Source organism: Tauraco erythrolophus, chromosome 2 (assembly GCF_009769465.1).
Source record: "Tauraco erythrolophus isolate bTauEry1 chromosome 2, bTauEry1.pri, whole genome shotgun sequence".
NCBI classification, from domain to species: domain Eukaryota; kingdom Metazoa; phylum Chordata; class Aves; order Musophagiformes; family Musophagidae; genus Tauraco; species Tauraco erythrolophus.
The window spans coordinates 6,280,202-6,303,112 of record NC_141466.1 but is presented as its reverse complement, the minus strand read 5'-3'; the positions used below and the strand labels follow the sequence as shown (position 1 = coordinate 6,303,112).

General features: G+C 42.6%; 1 protein-coding gene across 1 annotated transcript in view; it reads left to right on the top strand.

Annotated features, from left to right (window-relative positions):
• Positions 1-19,604, top strand: part of LOC104373336 (uncharacterized) — a 30,190-nt gene extending 10,586 nt beyond the window's left edge. Inside the window, exons 5-14 of the mRNA XM_086632050.1 lie at positions 3,010-3,132; positions 4,151-4,233; positions 6,151-6,276; positions 7,052-7,097; positions 8,167-8,300; positions 13,704-13,832; positions 15,722-15,836; positions 16,759-16,893; positions 18,220-18,345; positions 19,483-19,604. Coding sequence (XP_086488176.1) covers positions 3,010-3,132; positions 4,151-4,233; positions 6,151-6,276; positions 7,052-7,097; positions 8,167-8,300; positions 13,704-13,832; positions 15,722-15,836; positions 16,759-16,893; positions 18,220-18,345; positions 19,483-19,604 — 1,139 coding nt within the window. The remainder of the gene's footprint in view (positions 1-3,009; positions 3,133-4,150; positions 4,234-6,150; positions 6,277-7,051; positions 7,098-8,166; positions 8,301-13,703; positions 13,833-15,721; positions 15,837-16,758; positions 16,894-18,219; positions 18,346-19,482) is intronic.
• Positions 19,605-22,911: the final 3,307 nt, after the last annotated feature.

Sequence of the window (22,911 nt, the reverse complement as noted above, 5' to 3'; positions counted from 1 at the left end):
CCCAAGTTTTGTCTGAATGTTTTAAATCCATATTCCCAAATGTGAGGTTCTCTTCCACATTCACAAACATTCATGGAGTGTATTGTGTGAAAGAATGAAGGAAGCAGCAATATCTGAGTTCTCGATCTTTTTACCTCTCTCCATTACTCAACTAATTAGAGTTTACATCACACCAGACTGGTTTCCATCAGTTGGAGCCGCACAAAAGAATTTCTGCTTCTGCTGAGGGAAACAAAAGAACAATATACAGGCAGATTCAATTGGAGAAAGGCTTGTCTACAAAATTGGCCAGAAAATGTCACCAGAATAATAGCTTCCCATATGGAAAAGCTATTTAAATACATGACTCTTTCCAGAACAATTATTTTGCTCAAAAATTAGAGGTTGGTTTGGTTTTTCTCCGGAATAAAAGGTATTTGCCTTGAGTGTAAAATGCTCATATGAAGGCAGAAAGAGACTTGTCTTGGAATACTAAACTGATACTGGATGAACTATACTTGAACAGATCTGCTGGATTATCTATGTGTGTCGGTTCCCCAGGACACATAGGCTGCAGGTGTAGAAATAATGGATTTCTTCCCTTAGCTCTCTAAGTTATTGGCACCTGAAGAGTTGAGCTCATCCAAATACCTTCACGTTTCGTGCTTTCTTCTGCTTCGTGTTTCTCTCGGCAAACTTCCAGAGACTGGTCATTGTTTAAACTGTGTAGAAATGGACGTAAATGAAGCAAGACTCAACTGAAACTCCTGTGGTCTTCAGTGGCAGTTTGGCTCATATAAACAAAGTAGACTCTGGGCTTTGCTCTTTCCTTTTATAAAATAATCTGCAGAATACTATGATATTAAGAGAATCCTTCATTGGTCTAATTCCCGTTTAAATCTCTTCAACTTCAAAGAACACCACTGCCAACACCTTTTTTTTTTTTTATTTTTTCAAAATTATGCCATTAGAATGCTTATAAAGTACAAATACAGATAACATATAGCTATAAATGGTGCAATGTCTACATGGAGACCAGTGTCAAGCGGTGTTCCTCAGGGGTCTGTTCTGGGTCCAGTGCTGTTCAACATCTTTGTCAGCGACACGGATGATGGCATTGAGTGCACCCTCAGTAAGTGTGCCAATGACACCAAGCTGTGTGGTGCCATGGACTCACTTGAGGGAAGAGATGCCATCCAGAGGGACCTTGATAGGCTTGAGAAATGGGCCAGTGCAAACTGCATGAGCTTCAACAAGGCAAAATGCAAAGTCCTGCACCTGGGTCGGGCCAATCCTAGGCACAAATACAAACTGGGCACAGAGTGGGTTGAGAGTAGCCCTGAAGAGAAGGATTTGGGAGTGTTTATAGATGAGAAGCTCAACATGAGCCAGCAGTGCACTCATGCGGCCCAGAAGGCCAACCGCATCCTGGGATGTATCAAGAGAAGTGTGGTCAGCAGGTCAAGAGAGGTGATTCTCCCCCTTTACTCTGCTCTTGTGAGACCCCCACCTCGAATACTGTGTCCAGTTCTGGTGTCCCCACCATAAGAGAGACATAGATTTGTTGGAGTGTGTTCAGAGAAGGGCCACAAAGATGATCCAGGGGCTGGAGCACCTCTGCTACGAGGACAGGTTGCGGGAGCTGGAATTGTTCAGCCTTGAAAAGAGAAGACTTCGGGGGGACCTAATAGCTGCCTTCCAATACCTGAAGGGAACCTACAGGAAGGCTGGGGGGGGAGGGACTTTTTACAAGAGTGTGCACTGATAGGACAAGGGGAAATGGGTTTAAGTTGAAGGAGAACAGATTTAGATTAGATTTTAGGAAGAAATTCTTCAGTACGAGGGTGGTAAGACTTTGGAATAGATTGCCCAGAGAAGTTGTGGACGCCCCCTCCCTGGAGGTGTTCAAGGCCAGGTTGGACGGAGCCTTGAGTAGCCTGATGTAGTTGAGAGGCGTCCCTGCCCATGACAGGGAGGTTGGATTAGATGATCTCTGAGGTCCCTTCCAGCCTATGCCATTCTGTGATTCTATGATAAATAAGACAGTAAAGGGGAGAGGACCACAGCTGTCTGAGTGTGGCAGTGGGTTATTTGTTGCAAATGTTCTGATGGCCTCATGGTAGAGAAGAACATAATGGAAGGATTCTCTTCTAAATTCTCTTCTATACTGCACAGCTGAGTCTACCTTCAGTAAGTCCAAGACAAAAGAACTAAAAGCAGATACATTTTTTTTCTAAATTGTATTGTATTATATTTCATAGCATAGTATAGCTTTATCATATGTTGTATGCGCATATACACAGTATATAAATATGTTATATAGTATTTTATAGTATATAGTTGATTTTATGATATTATTTAAGTATTATAGTTATTTTTTCCCCAGTTTTTCATCCAGGAGTCTCAAGGGGCTCTGCAGATCTTTTTTGGATTCTCCTTATACTCCAAGATGTTGAATACAACTGTGGAGCTTAATACTCTGTCACACAAGGAAGCATCACCGCTTCAGAGAAGATGCAACTTTTCGAGTTCCAGTGGTTAAATCAAATTCTGTCTTTGGAAACCTCTGCATTGTTTGTAGCTGTCAAAGAAATGACACATGCACATTCAAAGAGAGAAATTGACCCTCGATATACTCTGCTAAATTAATTCAGTCTTGCCCGCAGTTCATTATGTAGCTTTTGGTTGGCACATTGTGAATAGCTTTATTAGACACGCCATGGGTACAAGGCAAGGATGACACCTTGCTAACCTGTTTAAGGGGAGTTGCTGTCCTTTTATTTTAATCATCCCAGTCACAAAAAAAAGCATTGACCCAGCTGTGATCTGGGTAATCCAGAAGAGGTAGTTTCTTTCCTGTTGAGCTCTTGGAATTTTTAACAGGTTCCTTTCAGCATACAGAGAAATTTTGATATATACCAAAGAATAAGAGAAGCAAACACTGAAGAAATCTAGTCCTGCTAGTTGTCCTGCTTCTGGCTTACAGGAAGATGGCAACGTCTTATTTCTTTCTTTGATTCTTTTCTCCAGAGTCCAACCGAGAGGCTATTGGCGCTGCTCGAGGAGTTACACCCCTGCTGTCTCTCGCCAGCTCCTACGATCCTAGAGTCCAACAAAACGCAGTGGGTGCTATTCTCAACCTCACGCAATCAGGTACTTTCTGACTAATGGTTTATCTAAAATTGCTGAAAGAAAATTCCTCACCGATAGAAAAATAATTCGAAAGAGTTAAAGCAAGAATAAAAGTATACCTGAGCAACAACTTATTTCCTTTACATGTGGTGTTCATGTTGATACCATAGCTGATGATTTAAGTTTGGCGTCTCTTTAGCTACTACAGACCCTTTTGTGCCTAGTACTGAAATAGAAAGGCTTGATTTTCAACCCCAAGGGGCTGATGTACGAGCATGAAAATCATCAGTCAACAGAATAGAAAAAAAAATCATTTGTTAAAGAAAGAACTTAGTCTGAAAAGTTAGCAGCATGTTCGGTGGTACTTTGAAGCAATCTCAAAAGCTTATCCAACAAGGTCAAGCTCTAGGAACTTTTGACTTGTATCCCTAACTTGATGTTGGAAGATGCAAAATGTAACTGTTATGGGCCAGACGTTAAAGGCTCCTGGGATGTCTGCCAACAGCTTCTGCAATACGTGCACTGCCGTACATTAACTCTGAAACAAACCAGCATTAAATCTCACCTATCTAGACGATACCATTATCCCACACAGCTAAATGATACAGTCATGAGTAATGCCTGTTACCTCCATCTGGTGGAAGGGAACGATTGGGAAGAAGTTCTACAGTTGGCTATTACACTTCTGTTGGTATTCAGAATTTTTTTAAGAATTTCTTTTTTTTTAAACACATAAATCATAGTGAATAGCATACCTGAGGTTTTTCAGCTTCTCTAGAAATTCAGATTCTTGTAACAATCTTTAGCATAAAACCAGCAAAGGCTTAATTTTGCTAAAATGTCTGCATGCTGCTGTATGGTACAAGCTCTGATTTGTATACTCTCCAGTCACACTGATTGGCATCTATTTGGACAACATCACCACTCTAGAATCCAATGATTATTCGTATCCCTTTTGAATGGTGCCTCCAGATGAGAGGGAGGGAAGGGTAAAGACACACTAACAGCAATTTTTTTTTTTTTTTTTTTGAAATGGCAGAGAAAATCCAACAGGTCCTATGCAAGGAAGGAGCCCTACCAGTTCTTGCCTCGCTGCTGGAATCTCCTGACTCAGAAGTGCAGGTATGGTTCAAACAGATCACATTTTTAAACAGTAATAGTGGATTGTAAGGAGAGCACAAACCACAGCATGTAGAAATGAAAAGGTGGAGAGGAGGGAAGGTTTCTCTAGAGAAGCAAGGAAACACGTGAGAGCATCTTGGTGGAACTCAGCTCAGTCAGATAACGTATGTTCAAAATACTCAGTTTGTCTAGCTACACAGGAGAAAGCTTATGACACAGAAGTGCATCTGCCAGCACACGCTAACGCATGCAGCGGAGGAAAAGGACTTGGGAGTGCTGGTGGTTGAGAAGCTCAACATGAGCCAGCAATGTGCACTGGCAGCCCAGAAAGCCAACCGTGTCCTGGGCTGCATCCAAAGCAGCGTGGCCAGCAGGTCAAGGGAGGTGATTCTGCCCCTCTGCTCTGCTCTCGTGAGACCCCACCTGGAATACTGCGTTCAGCTCTGGAGTCCCCAACACAAGAAGGACATGGAGCTGGTGGAGCGGGTCCAGAGGAGGCCACGAAGATGATCCGAGGGCTGGAGCACCTCTGCTATGGAGACAGGCTGAGAGAGTTGGGGCTGTTCAGCCTGGAGAAGAGAAGGCTCCGGGGTGATCTTATTGCAGCCTTCCAGTACCTAAAGGGGGCTTACAGGAAAGCTGGAGAGGGACTTTTTACAAGGGTGTGTAGTGATAGGACAAGGGGCAATGGATTTAAACTGAAAGAGGGTTCATTTAGATTGGATATAAGAAAAAAAATTTTCACTCAGAGGGTGGTGAGGCAGTGGAACAGGTTGCCCAGAGAAGTTGTAGATGCCCCATCCCTGGAAGTGTTCAAGGCCAGGTTGGATGAGGCTTTGGGCAACCTGGTGTAGTGGAGGGTTTCCCTGTCTGTGGCAGGGAGGTTGGAACTAGATGATCTTCGAGGTCCCTTCCAACCCGAACCATTCTGTGATTCTATGATTCTATGCGGTTACCTTCTTCTATCTTTCACATCATCAGACAAGTTGTAGATAGGCCTCTTCCCCTTCGTTCTTTTTGCATCCTAAATTTGAGCTTCCACTCTAAGCAATTTTACTAAGTGTTCCAAGCAGGCATAACTTGCAAAGATTTTTTTTTTTTTAATTCGCATTGTATGTGTCTGGGAAATCTTCCTATTTTATGCCTACCACAGGCACCTCTTTGTGATTCTGCACGCTTAACAGAGAGCCAGTCTTCGTTCAAAAGTATGCTGATGAAAAACTATGAATCAGAGTTGTAAACCTTAAAATCTGCTAGTTCATTCTCTCAGTCCTCTGAGTAGTACAGGATTGTTTCCTCCATTGGTTTTGTCATCTCTTCAGATTTCTTTTAAATGTCTGAAGGGATGGAGCCTCTGGAATTGCTTTCTGTAAATTATTTAAGCAGTGTCAGCTTTCTATGAGATTAATCTTAAAATTTCCTTCTCTGCAGTTCAACCTGTTTCTTCTAATTATACCTCCCTAGTAATACATACTCTTATACAATAATCCTCCCTAGTGTTAATGTTTAAATCCTTTGAAAATGGTCTCTTGGCATGCTAGAGCAATGACTACATCCAGCTTGAGTAAATCAATGTAAACACACAATACAGCTGCAGGTGACCTAACTTAGGTGCCAGCAGCAGTGTCATTGCAGCAGCACAGTACATTCTCAACCATCCAGGGTCCTAAAGGGTTTGCACAACATGCTGTACCACAGCATGACTGCTGTTGCAGCTACAGCAGATTGCATCGCTTTTCCCGGAGTAAGACCCCTCAGGCTGTTATCACATCTATGCAATAAAACACTCTTAAGATTAAAAAGCATTTTATTTTCATCAGGTGCAAATATGAGTATTTCTCCAATTTATTTTTATTCTTTTCAACATGTCACCACTGTGACCTCCTCTCTCTCTACTTTTTTCTTGGTTCTCTGCAGTATTACAGCTGTGCTGCCTTAAGCAACGTGGCAGCCAACAGTCAGCACCATGAAGCCATGCTAAGACCTGGCAACAGATTCCTGCTGCGGACCCTCCTCTCTCTCCTATCCTCTTCTGTGGACAAGGTAAAGCTGGAGCTTTCTCTTTGTGTAAAGGCTTAGCATCAGGGTAGAGCTGCAAACTTAGGCTTCCAGTTTCAGTCTTGCACAGTTCTACTCAGGTACTGTACAGGTGCCTATGCGGCATCTTTCCCACGAGAAAAGACACATATAGTAGAAGATGCCTAGGTTCTACAAGGTCAATGTATGGAGAAAGAGAAGGGAAATAATTAAAATTGTTCCGCAGCCTGGGCCACTTCCTTTAGACTAACATGGCCTGTATTCTTTAAACTTCGAATTACGCATGTGAAGTGCTCTGTCTGGGCTCTCAACTATCTTTGATCATTGTGTCCGTGACAGAAGGCATCTTGAAAATTTTGCTTTGTTGGGAGCCATACCAAAGAAACTTCAATAAGCCACAGTTCAGGATTTAAAGGGTAGAACCTTAAATTCTGTGTAGGGAGGGAGGTGAAAAAAAGGCAAAGAAAATGAGACAAATTCACTCCCTTCATTTTCATATAACTTATCTGACATTCTTAAAAATAAATCAACATCTGAACCCCATTGGCTCTTCCTCATCAAAACCAAGATGACTGGTACTAGAGGAAGTTGAAAAAAATTCATCAAAACTTTGAAAAAAAATCACGTCCCAAAATATGGTCTCTGAAGATAATGTAATAACTTGCTAGTGTTGTCATGTTTATTTTGCATACAACAGGCAAGAACACACATTACTGAAATCCCTTCTTTTCCCCTTCTTTTTCTTTCTTTTTTTTTTTTTTTTTCTCTCTGGTGCAAGCAGGTTTCAAGCCAGGCATGTGTTTGCCTAAGAAATTTGGCTACCAGAGGTAAGCAATGTGTTGGAGATAAACAAATCACACTATTTCTTTTTCTTCTCTCTCTGCCTTTCAGGGTGAGCACAGTGGGCTGGGAATCTTTCACGTTAAAAGCAAAGAGATACCTTCTTTTCTACATTTTAACTGGATGTTAAGGGAAGAGGGAGGTGCAGCTTTACTAACTAAACCAGTCTCAGAGCTTCCAGGTAGTGAGGGGAAGTATCTGGACAAAGTGAGAGAGACAGCAGAGGTCTTATGCACAGACCCTCTGCAATTGTATTAAGTTTTCCTCCCTTCCATGTTTTCCAAGCATTAAACCTGACTAGGACAGAATGTCTCTCAAAATTGCTGCTTGAGTGGGGACCTGCCTTATCCCAAGGCATAAATCTGTCTGTCATTAAATATAATTTTCTCCCAAGCATTTGTCACCCTCTTAAGAAAATCGTATCCTGTTAAATGCCCAAGATCCGTTTCTACAGCATACTTGGGAGATGAAAGCAGAGGACTGTCACACTCAACACTAGAGCCCTTGGGTCCAGGGTGGAGCTGTTCATCTAGAAAAAGTAGAGGTGCTTCCTTGTCAAGCCATCGCAATTATAGCGGAGCTGGAAGTAAAGCTTTAGTGCCCGAAAGCACTCGCTGAGGTTGCAGGGACAAGTGGGATATAAGGATTCAGCCAGGATGGGTGATCTCTCCCTTGGCTAACCATAACTGTGAGATGGGTGGTGTTTGGGGAGGTCTTTCTGCCTGTGCAGCAGAAGCTGCCACCTTCCTGCCAGGCCTTATGCCGATGAAGGACTCAGAAAATTCCCCTCATTTCTTCTCGCCATGGTTCAGAAACTGAAGAGTGCTCAAAGCTACGTTCTGCTCTCAAGCCTTTATAAATCCTTTGGCAAAAGGAGCCAGAACAAATTAGGGTTTATTTTTATAACCAAACATCCAGCGTTGTCCCACCCCACAGAGATGAGGAGGTCCCCTCTAATTTCATCACTGAGGCACAGTTGAACGTTTATGAGCCAGGGCCCAAATGCCTCCTTGTGGTGCTCTGAAGCTCCTGACATCGGTCATTTTCCCAAACCAGCAGACATCCAGGCCGAGATGGTTGCTGAGGACGTCCTGCCCAAGCTGGTCTCTCTCCTGGCATCTGGCAGCGAGGATGTGCGTCGCTCCTCCATTGCTCTGCTCTGGATACTGTCCCAGCACCCGCACAACCAGGTAGGGGAGGTCATTTCCCAAGACCAGAGTAGCTCTGGCCACCAGCTGGGTTAATGCTCTGTTACAGCAAAACTGTGAATGAAACACATTTTGTGAATGACTGATAGACTCCGTGGGGCTTCCCAGTCCTTCTCTCTCCCTCCCAAAATGATGGAGTTTTGTCTGCTGCATGCATGCTGTCGCTAACTACCTGAGGAGCGAGTGGGATCCAGAGATTCTCAAGTTAATCAGATTACCTGTAAGGGAACCAAGTGGAGGGTAGAAGGGGAGATGGGCGTCAGATTCTTTGATAGGACAAGGGACAATGGCTTTAAACTGAAAGAGGGCAGATTTAGATTAGATATAAGGAAGAAATTCTTCCCTCTGAGGGTGGTGAGGCACTGGAACAGGTTGCCCAGAGAAGTTGTGGATGCCCCATCCCTGGAAGTGTTCAAGGCCAGTTTGGATGAGGCTTTTGGCAACCTGGTGTAGTGGAGGGTTTCCCTGTCTGTGGCAGAGGGGCTGGAACTAGATGATCTTTGAGATCCCTTCCAATCCAAACCATTCTGAGTCTATGATTCCTTGGATGAGCGGACACTGCCCTGTGCTCCCTGCAACTCACTACGGTCCACTCAGTCCGCAGACCGTAGGTCTCCAGGTGGATGTACAAGGGTCAGGACACATGCTTAGTACCATGAAAGACTGCAGCCATGGGACAGGTGAGGAAGTTATTCCTTGGCTACAGAGCTTCCATGGGGCAGCTGAGGAAGTTATTCCGTGGCTACAGAGCTTCCTCACACATTGAAAAGCAGAGAAACTAATTTAGGGTGTGCATTTAAAATGCATCAGTGTGAAATAAAGTGCGAAAATACATTACTTCCCTATGCGGACAGTTATTCAAAAGCACATTTTCATAAATTTCACATCTTTTGAATTAGGATCAAGACAGCAAGGAGGGCTAACACAGTCATAGAATCATAGAATGGTTAGGGTTGGAAGGGACCTCAAAGATCATCTAGTTCCAAACCCCTGCCATGGGCAGGGACATCCTCCACTACACCAGGTTGCCCAAAGCCTCATCCAACCTGGCCTTGAACACCTCCAGGGATGGGGCATCCACAACTTCTCTGGGCAACCTGTTCCAGTACCTCACCACCCTCAGAAGGAAGAATTTCTTTCTTATATCTAACCTAAATCTGCCCTTTTTCAGTTTAAATCCGTTGCCCCTTGTCCTAACACTACACACCCTTGTAAAAATGGAATATGGAATCCTATCCATCTTTAGCTAATTCACTAGGGCTTTCCTGAGCCTCCTCATGTCCTTAGTTACAGAACAATACTTTTGCCCACGTTCAGGGTGAACATCACCATTAACAGTGCAACACTCTGCAAATACATGAAGAAGTCTGACTAGAAATAAACTGCAGCAAATAAACAAAACAGACACTCCTGCTGTACTTTCATCCTCCACATGAAACAGCAAAACCAGTAATTACCAACTGACAGATTATTAATATTTCTAAATATACTTTTCCACTACAGTAATTAAAGACAGCCTTAGGAACATGGACATGAAAGGTTTGTGATAGGTGTCTTAAGCTAACATAACCTTTTAAAAGAGTCAGCGTTTGGGTAGATAAAGCAGAAAAAATGTGAGAATCTTTCCTGCCACGTTGCTTTAAGCAGTAGTAACAGACAGTCTGAGTAATCACAGCTGGGCTTGGGTGCTTCTCGTGGCTGAAACACACTTGGTCTGATTTGAAATGCCCTCTGGGTGCTGGAAGCCTGGTGCCTTACACCTCAGTTGCACATACACGGCACAGTATGAACCAAATTGCACCTCCTCCAACTCTGGAACATGATGGGAAAAACTGGGCAAGCTCAATGCCTGGGAAGCAGCACCTGAGTGCAGAGCTTTTCAGAGGTGCTGTGGCTTCGTGGGTCTTGTGCTGGCTGCATTAGCACCAAGCGTCCTCATTGCTTGTCCGACTGCCTCACGCCATCAAAACCCAGTTTGCGCTCAACAAGCTCACAGTTGAAATCCAGTAAGTTAGTTGGAGGGTATTTACACAGTAGAAACATTACTCCATATGAGGTGTCATGCTGGAACATTGTCCCCACTCGTGTTTGCTCTTCTTGCCCCAAACACCATTGACACGTTTTGTTCTCCCAGGAAAGAGTATCTGCAGCTCCTTTCCTCCCTCATCCTGAAATGTGTCTTTACCAGTGCTTCAAACCCCCAGCTACAAAGGGCACAGCTCCGTGTCAGTGGGAACAGACAAAAGCACCAGGAGCTCACACTCGTGACACCAGCAGTGAAACAGCCCGTCCTTCATAGGGAAAAGGGTCAGTGGCAGGAGGCTGGCAAGCAAAGCGTCACCCTCGAGGGTTTATTCTCCAGTGAGAAGTATCGACATCTCGGAATTTGTTTTAGTGAGCAAACACGGCTGTCCCTGACTACTGAATGTTGCTGCTTTGTGCGAGCGAGCCCCGGGCACTCTGAGAAGAGGCTGACCTCTCCTTACTCATATCCTGCCTCCCCACCTCCATGCCTTTTCTGGCCTGTTTTTCAAGTCTTTTCAAGGTTTCTTTCTCCAACCCAGGCTGAATTCTCAGTGAGTGAAAGAGGGACTTCTCCATGGGAACAGCTGTTGGAAAACAAACCACTGAACAAAGCTAACCTTTACAAGCAAGTCAAGTGATGCTTGAATTATTACAAATACTACCCGGGATACAATAGGGCAGAATTCATCTGCCCTTTCGTTACCATGAAGCAAACCCCCGGGAATGCTTCGCAGGAGCAACTCTCCCTGCTTAAACCCCTCTTTTGCAATCCCCTGGCCAGGCCATTGACAGTGATTCCCAGCAAGCGCTGGAGAACTTCCCTCTAGCAGGGGGAATTTTATTCAGTTCTCCTAAGGACAGCTCAATCCTGAAACACTAAAGAAAGAGTCAGGCTTTGTGAGAAAACAGCCCTTTAAATCACATTCCTTTGAGCAAAGGCCAGAAAGTCAGGGTGGTGAGGATCTGTCTACTCCAGGTGGTACCACTGACTTTCCACTCCGGGTACAAAATAACCTTGCCTCCCCATCTTGCTACCTGGGAAACGGGATAATATTTATCTTGTCAAGAAATCCCTGGATAAGGGGTACAAATGCAGCACTGCAACTGTAAGCACAGTTGCTGCTGGAGTCTTTTCTTCATTTTTTTTTGTTTGTTTGTTTGGTTTTGGTTTTGTGTTTTTTTTTTTTTTTTTTATATTGAGAGACGTTAGATCAATATCTGCCTGAATCACCCAATCCATTTTTACTCAGTTTTCTCATGATTCCCTTGTGCTGTGCAGGACGGAGCTAGAGAACAAAATCTGCATACCAGCCATATAGCAGCCAAAAAAAAAAAGGTTCAGCAAAATTTAAAGAACTGTCACTTGCTAATGCAGGTCCTAAATAAACAGAAGAGCTTAGCAGGGAAGTTGTTATATATTAGAAAGTTCATTTATAGTCTGTAGACAATTTTCTGCTCTCAGGCTGTAGCAAGTCAAATAAGGGTACAGTAGTTGATGGAATTATATAGAAAAGAGGACACTGGTCCAAAAGAACAGTAAACAGTCATCAATGGTAATTTAACTGGATTATCTAAAATTATATTATTTCCACCGTTGAAGAGAAGGAAAAACAAAACTAGAGAATATCTATAGCCAGATCTGCATATAGGATTCTTTAAATGCGCTGAGCTCAGGCATATTCCATCTATTGTCATGTTTAATTTTAGAATTACTCATTGTGACAGTGCTTAAAATGAGCATAAGTGAAGGTGTCTGCTGATATTAAAAGAAAGATACACTTCTGCAATTTAACCTAAGTAAAAGAAAGATGCAAGTCAAACTAATTTTCAGACATCGGCCTTTCAGCGCTGTGACGTTTCACAGGTTTCAGAACTACGCAGTTTTTCTCAACTGTGTATAGAACCAACGATTTGGTTTATACTGAACACGCTTGCTAATGTGTCTCAGTTTCTAAGTAGCACAAATAAAATCGCTCGTTACTAACAAATGTAACAACTGCATAAAGAACTCAAATTCTTAAGGGAATGAAACTGAAAAAAAAAAACGCTTCCAAGAGGAAATCTTTTGCTTTTTGCTGTAGACCTAACCCAAAGCCTGCTGAGATCAGGCTTTTATAAGCAGAAGTGTCATAGAATCATAGAATCATAGAATGTTTTGGGTTGGAAGGGACCTCAAAGATCATTTAGTTCCAACCCCCCTGCCATGGGCAGGGAAATCCTCCACTACACCAGGTTGCCCTAAGCCTCATCCAACCTGGCCTTGAACACCTCCAGGGATGGGGCATCCACAACTTCTCTGGGCAACCTGTTCCAGTACCTCACCACCCTCAATGTAAAGAATTTCTTTCTTATATCTAACCTAAATCTTCCCTCTTTCAGTTTAAATCCATTGCCCCTTGTCCTATCACTACACACCCTTGTAAAAAGCCCCTCCCCAGCTTTCCTGTAGGCCCCCTTTAAGTACTGGAAGGCTGCAATAAGATCACCACGGAGCCTTCTCTTCTCCAGGCTGAACAGCCCCAACTCTCTCAGCCTGTCTTCATAGCAGAGGTGCTCCAGCCCTCGGATCATCTTCGTGGCCTCCTCTGGACTCGTTCCATCAGCTCCATGTCCTTCTTGTGTTGGGGACTCCAGAGCCGAACACAGTATTCCAGGTGGGGTCTCACGAGAGCTGAGTAGAGGGGCAGAATCACTTCCCTCGACCTGCTGGCCACGCTGCTTTTGATACAGCCCAGGATATTGAGGAAACTACCTGGGCAGTGATCCAAACTCAGATCTGATTCAATTAATATTAGCAGGAATAGGAGGAAGACTACATTCAGGGAGAGAGGGACTCAGTAACGTCCTTCTAAAATATCCATTAGACAGCAGAGAAAGGTTTGTATAGCCAGAAGATGCTGTTCAGAACGTGTTAGTTAAGTGGTGCCTGATCACAAACTGATCTAAACACACAGTCCATTATTGTAGGCAAGGTAAATTGCTGAGGTACTCCAGGACACACTGCTGCTGCTACTTCACCATGTACTTTTGCCTTTCACTCCTGACCACTTCTTCCAGTCAGGATCACACATCCTTCCCCTGCCTACCAACAACCTCTGGGAAGTGTTTGATGCAAACAAAAATAAACTACAGGACCTTAAAGACTCCAGCTTTCCATAGCAAGTACTTTGTAGATCAGTGCCAGTCAATAGACCATATTTTGAGAGAAAAAGCACTGGACCCAGCTGCTACACCCTTGGTTTAAATGAGCTAAGTAATGCTCTTCTTGCATAGCTAAGATCAATCTATCTGTTGTTTGCTGCAAAGTTGCGCTGTGTCATCCATACTGGATGCAACTGAGATACTGGTTTCTCCTCTCAGGACACCCTGGTGTGCGCCGAGCTACTACAGACCCTGGGGATGCTTCTGTCAGTGCATAAAGCAGACCCTGTTATTGTTGGCCATGCTGCTTGTATCATCAAAAACCTGACCCTTTCCAAATACAGACAGGTGGGTACCCAGTATTTTTCGCTGTGCCATATACCCTGGGAGGTTACAGTTATGCTTACATTGAGTCAGCACTGCCCACAGCAAGATTTTTTTCTTTTTAATGAAACATACACCAAGGATACTCTACACAAAATTGTGTGTATGAATAAAAGGACCTTGTGCCATAATGAAAAGGGATTTTTAAAGTATTTTTCCAATGCAATACAAAAATGCTAATCAAAATAAGAAATGTCTAATTTTTCCTATGAATGATGTAGTTACCTAATTTGAATGACTGCATCTTAGGTATAAAATGTATTTCTAGCAAAGCCATTTTATACAAAAGGAACCATTTATAATATACATAATATAGAAATATATACAATATGTAAATATATATAATATTTAAATCTATTAAAGGAACCATAATCTAGAAAAATCTGAGCTTTGTTATAAACTAGCCAAAAGGAAAACTATTTCCAATATTTTTTTTCACTTATACCAACTAAAAATTATATTAATTTCTGATAGCTGTGAAACCAATTTTTGCAGGGAAATAGATTCCCTCAAACTCGAGGCCCGCAGTAAAAATGGACCATCCTTTCAAAGTTTGCTTTTAAGAAATTACCATATTTGTCACCTAAATTCTGTGACTTTATTCTGTTGTCAGCAGGGAGCTGATTCACCTTCACAAAGCTCTCAAATGTGCCTTGCAATGTATTTAGCTCTCACCGCACAACTGAACCCACAGACATGAGTGGGAATGCCTGGTTTCCCAGGTCAGTTCTAAGGAGCCATCCCAAAAAGCACGAGTCCTTGGCACGAGAGGAAAAAAAGTGTTGTTTTTATGCCAGCAGGACACAAAGTGAGGGAGCTTGAAAGGCAGTGATCTGGAATCCAGCTTCAGCCACTAAGCAGGAGGTTAAAAAACTGCAACATAAAATGAGCATGCAAAGAGAGGGAGTCTCTCTTGTCCATAGACACCTGAGCTCCCTTACAGAGGTCTGAGCAGCTGTGGTTATTAGGACCTCCCAGAGAGCTGATAACTTTGTGATTCAACTTCACTAGTAACCAGTCACCCCCAGGTGACTCATTCAGGACTTATGCCTTGGTCTCCTGCTTTTAATCCAGGTCAGCACAGGCTTAGTCTCCAATCTGTTTTCATCAGTCTCTAAAACATATATCCCAGTACAGAGACATAGAATCATAGAATCACAGAACGGTTTGGGTTGGAAGGGACCTCAAAGATCATCCAGTTCCAACCCCCCTGCCATGGGCAGGGAAACCCTCCACTACACCAGGTTGCCCAAAGCCTCATCCAACCTGGCTGGCCCAACACCAATTTTGGCATAGCAGATTCAGCCTATAAGATAAGGGATATAAAGGAATGCTTAATTCATAACATTTCTCTCCAGAAACAGAACTCACCTTTGCTAGCGAGAGGTCATCTCGTATTTCTGCAGATCAGAGCATTTCACCACCAGAAAATTTTCAAAGCTCTGGAGGCAAATAAAAGAAACTGATAAACTTCCATATTTCCCGATGCTTTGCCTTGGAGCATTCAGCTTATTGACCTCTGCTGCAAGCCTCGATTGAGCAAACGACAGTTTAATGCTAACGTACAGCCTGGTACTGCAGCAGTAGGTCAGGACATTCTTTGGGCTCAGAGTGATCTGCGATGATGAGAACATCCCACAGACAGAGCATGCCCTGGGAAATGCCTAAAATCAGGTGACCTCTGAACGAGCCAAGGTGCTCATCACCTGGTTGTGGTAGATCTGAGGGGAGACGTTTCCGTTATTGACGTTTTAGCCCTCAGTATTGCTAAGAGTTATTCGGTACTTCTGAAGTCCTCGGACACCACGAAAACATCATGGAAGTGCTAAACATGAATCTCTTTCTTGTTGCAGAGAATCGTCGAGAGCCCGTGCGTTGAAGGTCTCCTCCAGACCATGGTTTCTACTGACATTCAAGAAGACTCTCTTCATTATGTGACATCTTGCCTTGCTGAGCTGGCAGAGCAAGGTAAGGAAGCAAGCCCACCATAAATGGCTTAATCTGAGACCTGTATGTGTCCTTTGTTAATCCAAATGGGAGATGAAGCACGGATGGGCATAAGCCCAGGTCTTTCCCTTCAAACTCACTGTGAGTTTTGCCATAATTTTCAAGAAGAACAAGATTTGACTCACGAGCAGGAGATGCGGGCTGTTGTTTGCGCTTTTTCTATTGAACGGCTTAAAATTTTTGATTCAAAGTTCTTTGTGCTGAACTTTATTGCTCTACACAGCCTGTCTACTTTTATTTGTAACGTTGCCCAGTTTCTCCACCTGAATTCATTTCATGATGGCAGAAACTAATATAAGAAGAGGAAAAGGCTAAAATACAAAGTGGCTTTTTGTCTTTAAGTTTATTGAACACAGATTTTATAAGAGAGTCCAAATTACCACCCATGGAAGATACAGTGCTCCTCATGGCACACAGGATCAATGTAAATCTCCCCAGCCTGTCCCAGCACTGGCTATTGCCTGTCAAATATTTCATCTCCTGCATCTCTAGTAGCCACCATGCAACTGGCAGTATGTCCCATTTACTTTTGCAAAAGGTGCCCAACAGCTGCTGGACAGACCGAGCCCACTAGGCAAGAGTGGCTCTGGTATATAAAGTGATTCATTCCTTCAGAACACAGAACCAGTAAAATAAAAAATCCATCAGCCTTCCCATGAATCAAATCCACGGCCCTGCTTTACTGAGAGCACAACCTCAGGACACAATCCTTTTTCACAATCTAAGCATACTTGTTGCACAAGTTCAGCACTTACTTTGCTTCTCCAGCTGCATAAAGGATTTCCTGTCTGGGCAGTATGTTTGCTGGCAGACCTCTTATCTTCATTTCGTTGACACTGGAGTTTCTATTTACAGACTACTCTCTTGTCTTTCTGTCTTCCAGAAGGAGCCACGTTACGCATGGTCCAATGGATGGATGAACCCTTGACAAAGTGCTTGGTGAGACTGGCCGGCCAACTGGAACACACTGAGGCATCTTTTCAAGCTGCCTCCATCATCCAGCACATGATAGGTCACGGTAACTGTCACACAGCATTAACTGTGCTTTCAAAGATATTTATGGCTGGCTGGAGTGAAATGAGCCTTTTCCCAAAGGAGTTAACTGTCAGGCATCGAACAACCTTTCACATTCCTATAGCATCCTCCATCTGGCCTCTGCAGATTTATTAACATGAAAGTGCCTACAGTCATCCTTGAAATACAGAGGAAACAACACTTGAGTGCTTGGGAAAGCCCAGGGATGAAAACGGACCGTAGGTAAAGATCTGATAAAGATCTGATTCAGGCATTTGTTGCCTTCTTCAAGCACTGCCATTCTGCAGGGCTGGTCTGTACCCAATTCTGAGGTCCTCAAAAACAACTGAAGTAGTAAAACACTCCTTCCTAAGGGAAAGATGAGAATATGTTTCAGACCAGAGGCATTGTTGCATCTTTCTGTTTGACCCTCTTTCTCGGTTTGTACAATGTGATGGCATTCCCCACAGATAGCAGCGGAGGTTGGTAGAGACAATTACAAGGGGATGGTTGTGTTCCAGAATTTTACATCAACTCTGCTCCCTGACCAGCAAGAGGAAAGCATCTTTACCAAACCAAATGCTGCTGTTGTAATTCTAGACTGCTAGATTAGCAGGAGTAGTGAAGTAAAGTGGCTTTTAAGAATGTAGCCTGTATTTTTTTAGGTTTTAGCGAGCAAGAATGAAAAAAGCATTATTTTTACCTGCAGAAAACAATCACTTTATGCCTAATAAACTTGTCCCATGCAGCTGAGAGCCTTTAAGACTTGCAAGAATCATAGAATGGTTAAGGTTGGAAGGGACCTCAAAGATCAGAAGAGGAGGGATCTTTGAGGGACCTCAAAGAAAAAGGTGTTCAGATGATTCTTGCCTTGTTCTCTAGAAAAGCATGGTTAGATTTTCATCCTTCGATGGGAGAGAAACTGTAGTCCGTAATGGGTCTCTATTAAGGGAAAAGTCAAACTTGTTTCCATCCTACCATCGAGGATTTGCAGCAGAGCAAATTCTCAAGTACTGAACGGAGTCCAACAGCACAATTGCTTCATGGATGGGTTAGCACGACAGGCTGATCAGTCTTCAGGTCAGCACACACCTCGCACAAGCACCAGCTCCCAAGCACAGCAGCCCACCCAGCGTTTTATTTGCCCAAAGTCTCAGCGACACTGTTAGAGGCTGTGGTACATTGAAGTCCTTGGCCATTCTCTGCAGTAACAGTGGTTGTAGGGGAAGTTAGGTGAGTCATTAAGGATTTTAGATGTTGATACAAAAATCAGTTTTTAGAGTGTTTTAAAGGCTCCTGCTGATCTCCAGTGGTTCTCCCGTTTATGCAGAAAAAATGACGCTTTTGTTGAAACGTCACATCGGGGAGATGCAGGCCTACCTCGAGAAGTTTCTTACCCACCAAGAGATCCGCTTTCAGCAGCTGGGCATCTCGACGTTCTGCAGACTGCAAGAAGGTAGGGCTCTTTAGGGCTCTTTACATTAGTGATGGGTGATAGAACAAGAGGAAAGGGGTATAAGCTTAGTCAGGGCAGATTCAGGTTGGATGTTAGGCAAGTATTTCTTCTCTGAAAGGGTTGTCAGCCCCTGGAATAGGCTGCCCAGGGAAGTGGTTGAGTCCCCATCCCTGGATGTGTTTAATAATAGGGTGGATGATCTACTTAGCGATATGGTTTAATGGGGATTAGGGACGGTTGGACTGGATGATCTCTAAGGTCTTTTCCAACCTAGAAATCTATGAAATCTATGAAGGTATGTCCTGCAGCTCCCAGGGTGCTGCCAGGCGCTGCCATCAGCGGCAAACGGGCACTGCTCTACAGGAGGAACGACAGTGCCGGGCACCTTCCCCTGGGGACTAGCTCTGCTCACTTCAGCAAACAGAATAGTCTCAAGGGTAGCTGTTAGCTTACTCCCAGTTACTTAAAAACAGGTATCTCATGATAAAGGCAGGGCGTTGGGTTTTTTTGTTTGTTTGCTTTAAAACTAGAGGCTTTCTAACCAGCAGGGAAACAGTTCTTCAGGTACAGATGTTTTTATCCAATATAAGAATGTTTGGCACTAGATGCAACCTAAAAACTTTTCAAATATTAATTTAGTTTATTTTTAGAAAGCAAATAAACAAACACATTGTATGATTAGCTGGTATTAAAGCTGGGAAGTCTCATATTTTTTGTATTTTAAACTCTGGATTTTTTTTCAATTTTTGTTTTTTGTTTGTTTATTTGTTTTGAGTAGAAGTTGAGTATAGATGAGAGCTGTAATACGGTAATAAATGTGTCTTCACATATGTAGAGCCAGAGCCAAGACCCTGCTATGTCTTGATACGTACCTGTTGCATGGGGCTGAATTTGGCAACTGAGCTTTAGACATCCGGATCAGGAGAATCTAGCAGCAAACCATCTTGACTGGTCATAGGGATGAAAACTGAATTTATATCTGCTTTGTGTGGTAGAAGAATATTGTTCCACCTTCTCTATACTTTACTGTAATACAAGCCATCAACTGTACCTAACCTGAAATATAAGCTTTTTAAGCATCTGCATTAAAATACAAGGAAAACCAGCAGGTTGCCTAACGCTTGTTTTCCTTTTCAGATCCAGAATTTTCATTAGCATTCAGAAAAAGCCAAATGGCCAAACTCCTTGAGCAAGTCCGCCAACAAACAGAAGAAACTCAAGAGCTCCTTAGGGCAGCTCTTTGCCACGAAGACAGTTAATATTTAAGCCTGATGGCTTACGAAAACTTACCAGATCCAAGAGCCTGCACTTTCAGAGAAGACAACATTTTGTTGGTTCCTGTAGTTACAAGTTTTCCTGCTACTTGCAGTTTCATCACACAAAAGAGATGTTCTGATGACAAGAATCAGAGCAGGTCTACGGCTACATTCCTTCCATCGGTTTGGAAAACACCTGTTATGCTTGGGTAACCTTCCATGGTTTATTTTTTGGTTTCCTTGCCCATTCCCCTCTAAAACACACAGTGCTGTATTCATTAGGTCTTATTCATGTAACAGGCAGATTCTACTGAAGAGGCATCTCTCAAGTACGCAGGTTACTCTGCATTCATCTTTATTTTTTTTCTGTTCCATGTCCCTTATTTCAGAGCACACTCCAGGGACTTGACTTTAGAAAATAACTGAATTAACATATAGTGTAAAGGTAGCAAACTACTAACAGGTTACTACAGGAAGTAACTGCTGAGGGACAACTCAGAAATTGCAAGAAATTTGTAAGAAACAAGAATAGGGCAAGCCTTAAGGCTGATCCTTGCCTACGCTGTAGGCACTACTCTCCAGCAGAAAAGCAAAGGCACATTGAGGCAGGTAAAGTTCAGAATATAGAGATTATAAAGATTTGGGTGAGATGTGTTTTAATACAGAAACCTGTGTTCTGCAAATGGTAAATTATTTCCAAAAGTACTTACGACAGGGAAAAAGTGAACATATTCGGCCAAATTAGGAATTGATCTTATATTTTGATATCGATATTTCATTTTAAAAAGAGTTAAAGAACAACAAAAAAGTAATAATATGGTTAAATTCAACTATTATTCTTACATGTGTACAGGATGCTGAACAACCTCCTCTTCCCTCTCCTCCAGAGGGAAAGAATCTGTCTCACAGACCTTTTAGTCAATCAAAACCATATTTTTCAGGAAAAAAAAATGAAGCACAGAGTCTTTAAATTATGGGGCACTAGTTTTTTAAAGTAGGTTTTAATTTGTAAGAGAATACTAATCTAATAAGAGTAGCCATCACCATCATCTACAAGTAATCCAATTCCACCTTTGATCAATAAGCTTGTTTTCAAATAAAAGAATCCTCCTGAAGCTTCATGTTGCACTGGCTGGAGTACTGAAATTTTGGAACCACTCTTATGGCAAACATCTGTTCCCAGATAGCACAGTTTCTTAGGAAAACGTTTCAGAAGATATTCCTGTCTTTTGAGGTACTTCTGACCATAATGTAACTCCTGCATGCATGTAGAGCTTTAGAGCTGCTACTGGCTACAAACACAGAATAAAAGTGAGATTAAAAAAAAATAAAAATTGATAATAGTACTAGCAATAAAAAAAATCATTCTGTCAACTAAGAGCTCAACATTCCATTTTCTGTGGCCCAAATCTCTAAGCTTAAGTTTTGGTGCTTGGGGGAGGCTTTTCTGTTAACGATTCCTTTTAATCTTTTTTACAAGGGTGTGTAGTGACAGGACAAGGGGCAATGAATTTAAACTGAAAGAGGGGAGATTTAGATTAGAGATAAGGAAGAAATTTTTTACTCAGAGGGTGGTGAGGCACTGGAACAAGTTGCCCAGAGAAGTTGTAGATGCCTCATCCCTGGAGGTGTTCAAGGCCAGGTTGGATGAGGCTTTGGGCAACCTGGTGTAGTGGAGGGTGTCCCTGCCCATGGCAGGGGGGTTGGAACTAGATGATCTTTGAGGTCCCTTCCAACCCGAACCATTCTGTGATTCTATGATTCTAATAACTGCAACTTCTCTCCAATAGTACTGTTTAAAACCAAAACAAAATGAGAAAAAAAAAAACAAACAACAAAATGAAAAAAAAAAAACCCAACAAAACAAAACCACACTCAAAAGCCTCTCTGCAGCACAGTAAAACGACCTGTTAAAGAGACTTCAGATAAAGCAGTGTGGCATTTGCAATATTCATGTGTGACAGGAATCTGCTTTTGAAATCTCATGTGCAAAACCCACGTGTGGGTCAGCTGTGGGCAGCTGGGCTTATTAAGACAGAGGACTAGAAATTGCTCAATGACAGCTAGGAACAAAATCAGAAAGTCTCGAACTTCAGGCTACCTCCTTGCAGGCCTTTAGATCGTTTTCCAAAAAGAAAATCAGAGCAATATTAAGTAACGACATCAGAACCTGTCCTCTATGTGTACTCTTAGGTATTTAATTGCAAACATTATTTCAAGTTCTTGGCAAGAAAGAAAATAACAAAGCCTTCTTCATCAGGAATGAGGAGATGAGACAGGTGGGAAACAACCAGAGCTAATGGTGACTAACCCCGTAGTCCTGAGGTACTGACCTGAACTGGTGGAACGTCATCCCTGTAAGCACTTACATCGTGCTGTTAAGGCATGAGCAAGGGGCTAAGTCTGTCCAAAGCACACATTCCAGCCGCTGGGAAAGGTTACTACTCTGTACCTTCAGAGCAGCTAGTCCTACTCACAGAATGTTAAGTGTTGCCTCTGACAGTAGGAACAACAAAACCAGTTGCAATAGTGGGCAAAGGAGCTGGCCTTCGTTTGATCCCATGTTATTGTCAAGAACAACATTCAACAGAACAGAAACTATTTTTCCCTGTGTTTAAAGAAAGGGGCTTAACCAAAGACTTAAAATTTCAATCCTTTTCCTTGCTTTAGGGTTTTTTTTTTGATTCATACACCTAGTTCTACTCCCAATTCCCGAGCTTTTAGTTTGTATGCTGAGCCCTTGAAAAGGAGGAAACGTTCTCTCTCTCATTTGAAGCAAACCTGGAATGAATACAATTATAATTTTTTTTTTACTTCAGTCCTGTTAAAAAAAAAACCACCACAAAACCAAACCAAAACACACATGAGAAATGAAACAGGCTCTTCTTCTGTGCTGCAAACAGTGAAGCAAGCATTTGATGTCTCTCAAAAAAACCCAAAACAGATCAGCACAATTTAAACCTGAGCCTAAATGAATCCTCAGACTTAAACCAGAGCTATTTCTTTGCTCTGTTTTTAGCTGCAAGTGACTCTGTACTGATTTTCCAGTAAAGAGATTAGGGGAAGTCTGAAGAAAAGTTTTAAGCAGAGCAGGAGTAGCAAAGAAGAGTTTTCCATCACAGACTGACTCCTGCTTCAACTATGCAAGAAAATGAAAATATAAATAGAAATAAATATTTCAAACAAGTTTTATTTGGTACTTACATGCTATATATAGATTTAAAGAAAAACTACATCTTTTGGACACTTCAAAATATTGTGGCTATGTACATGGAAAAGAAAAGAAAGCAAGGAAGGAACCCAATTCATC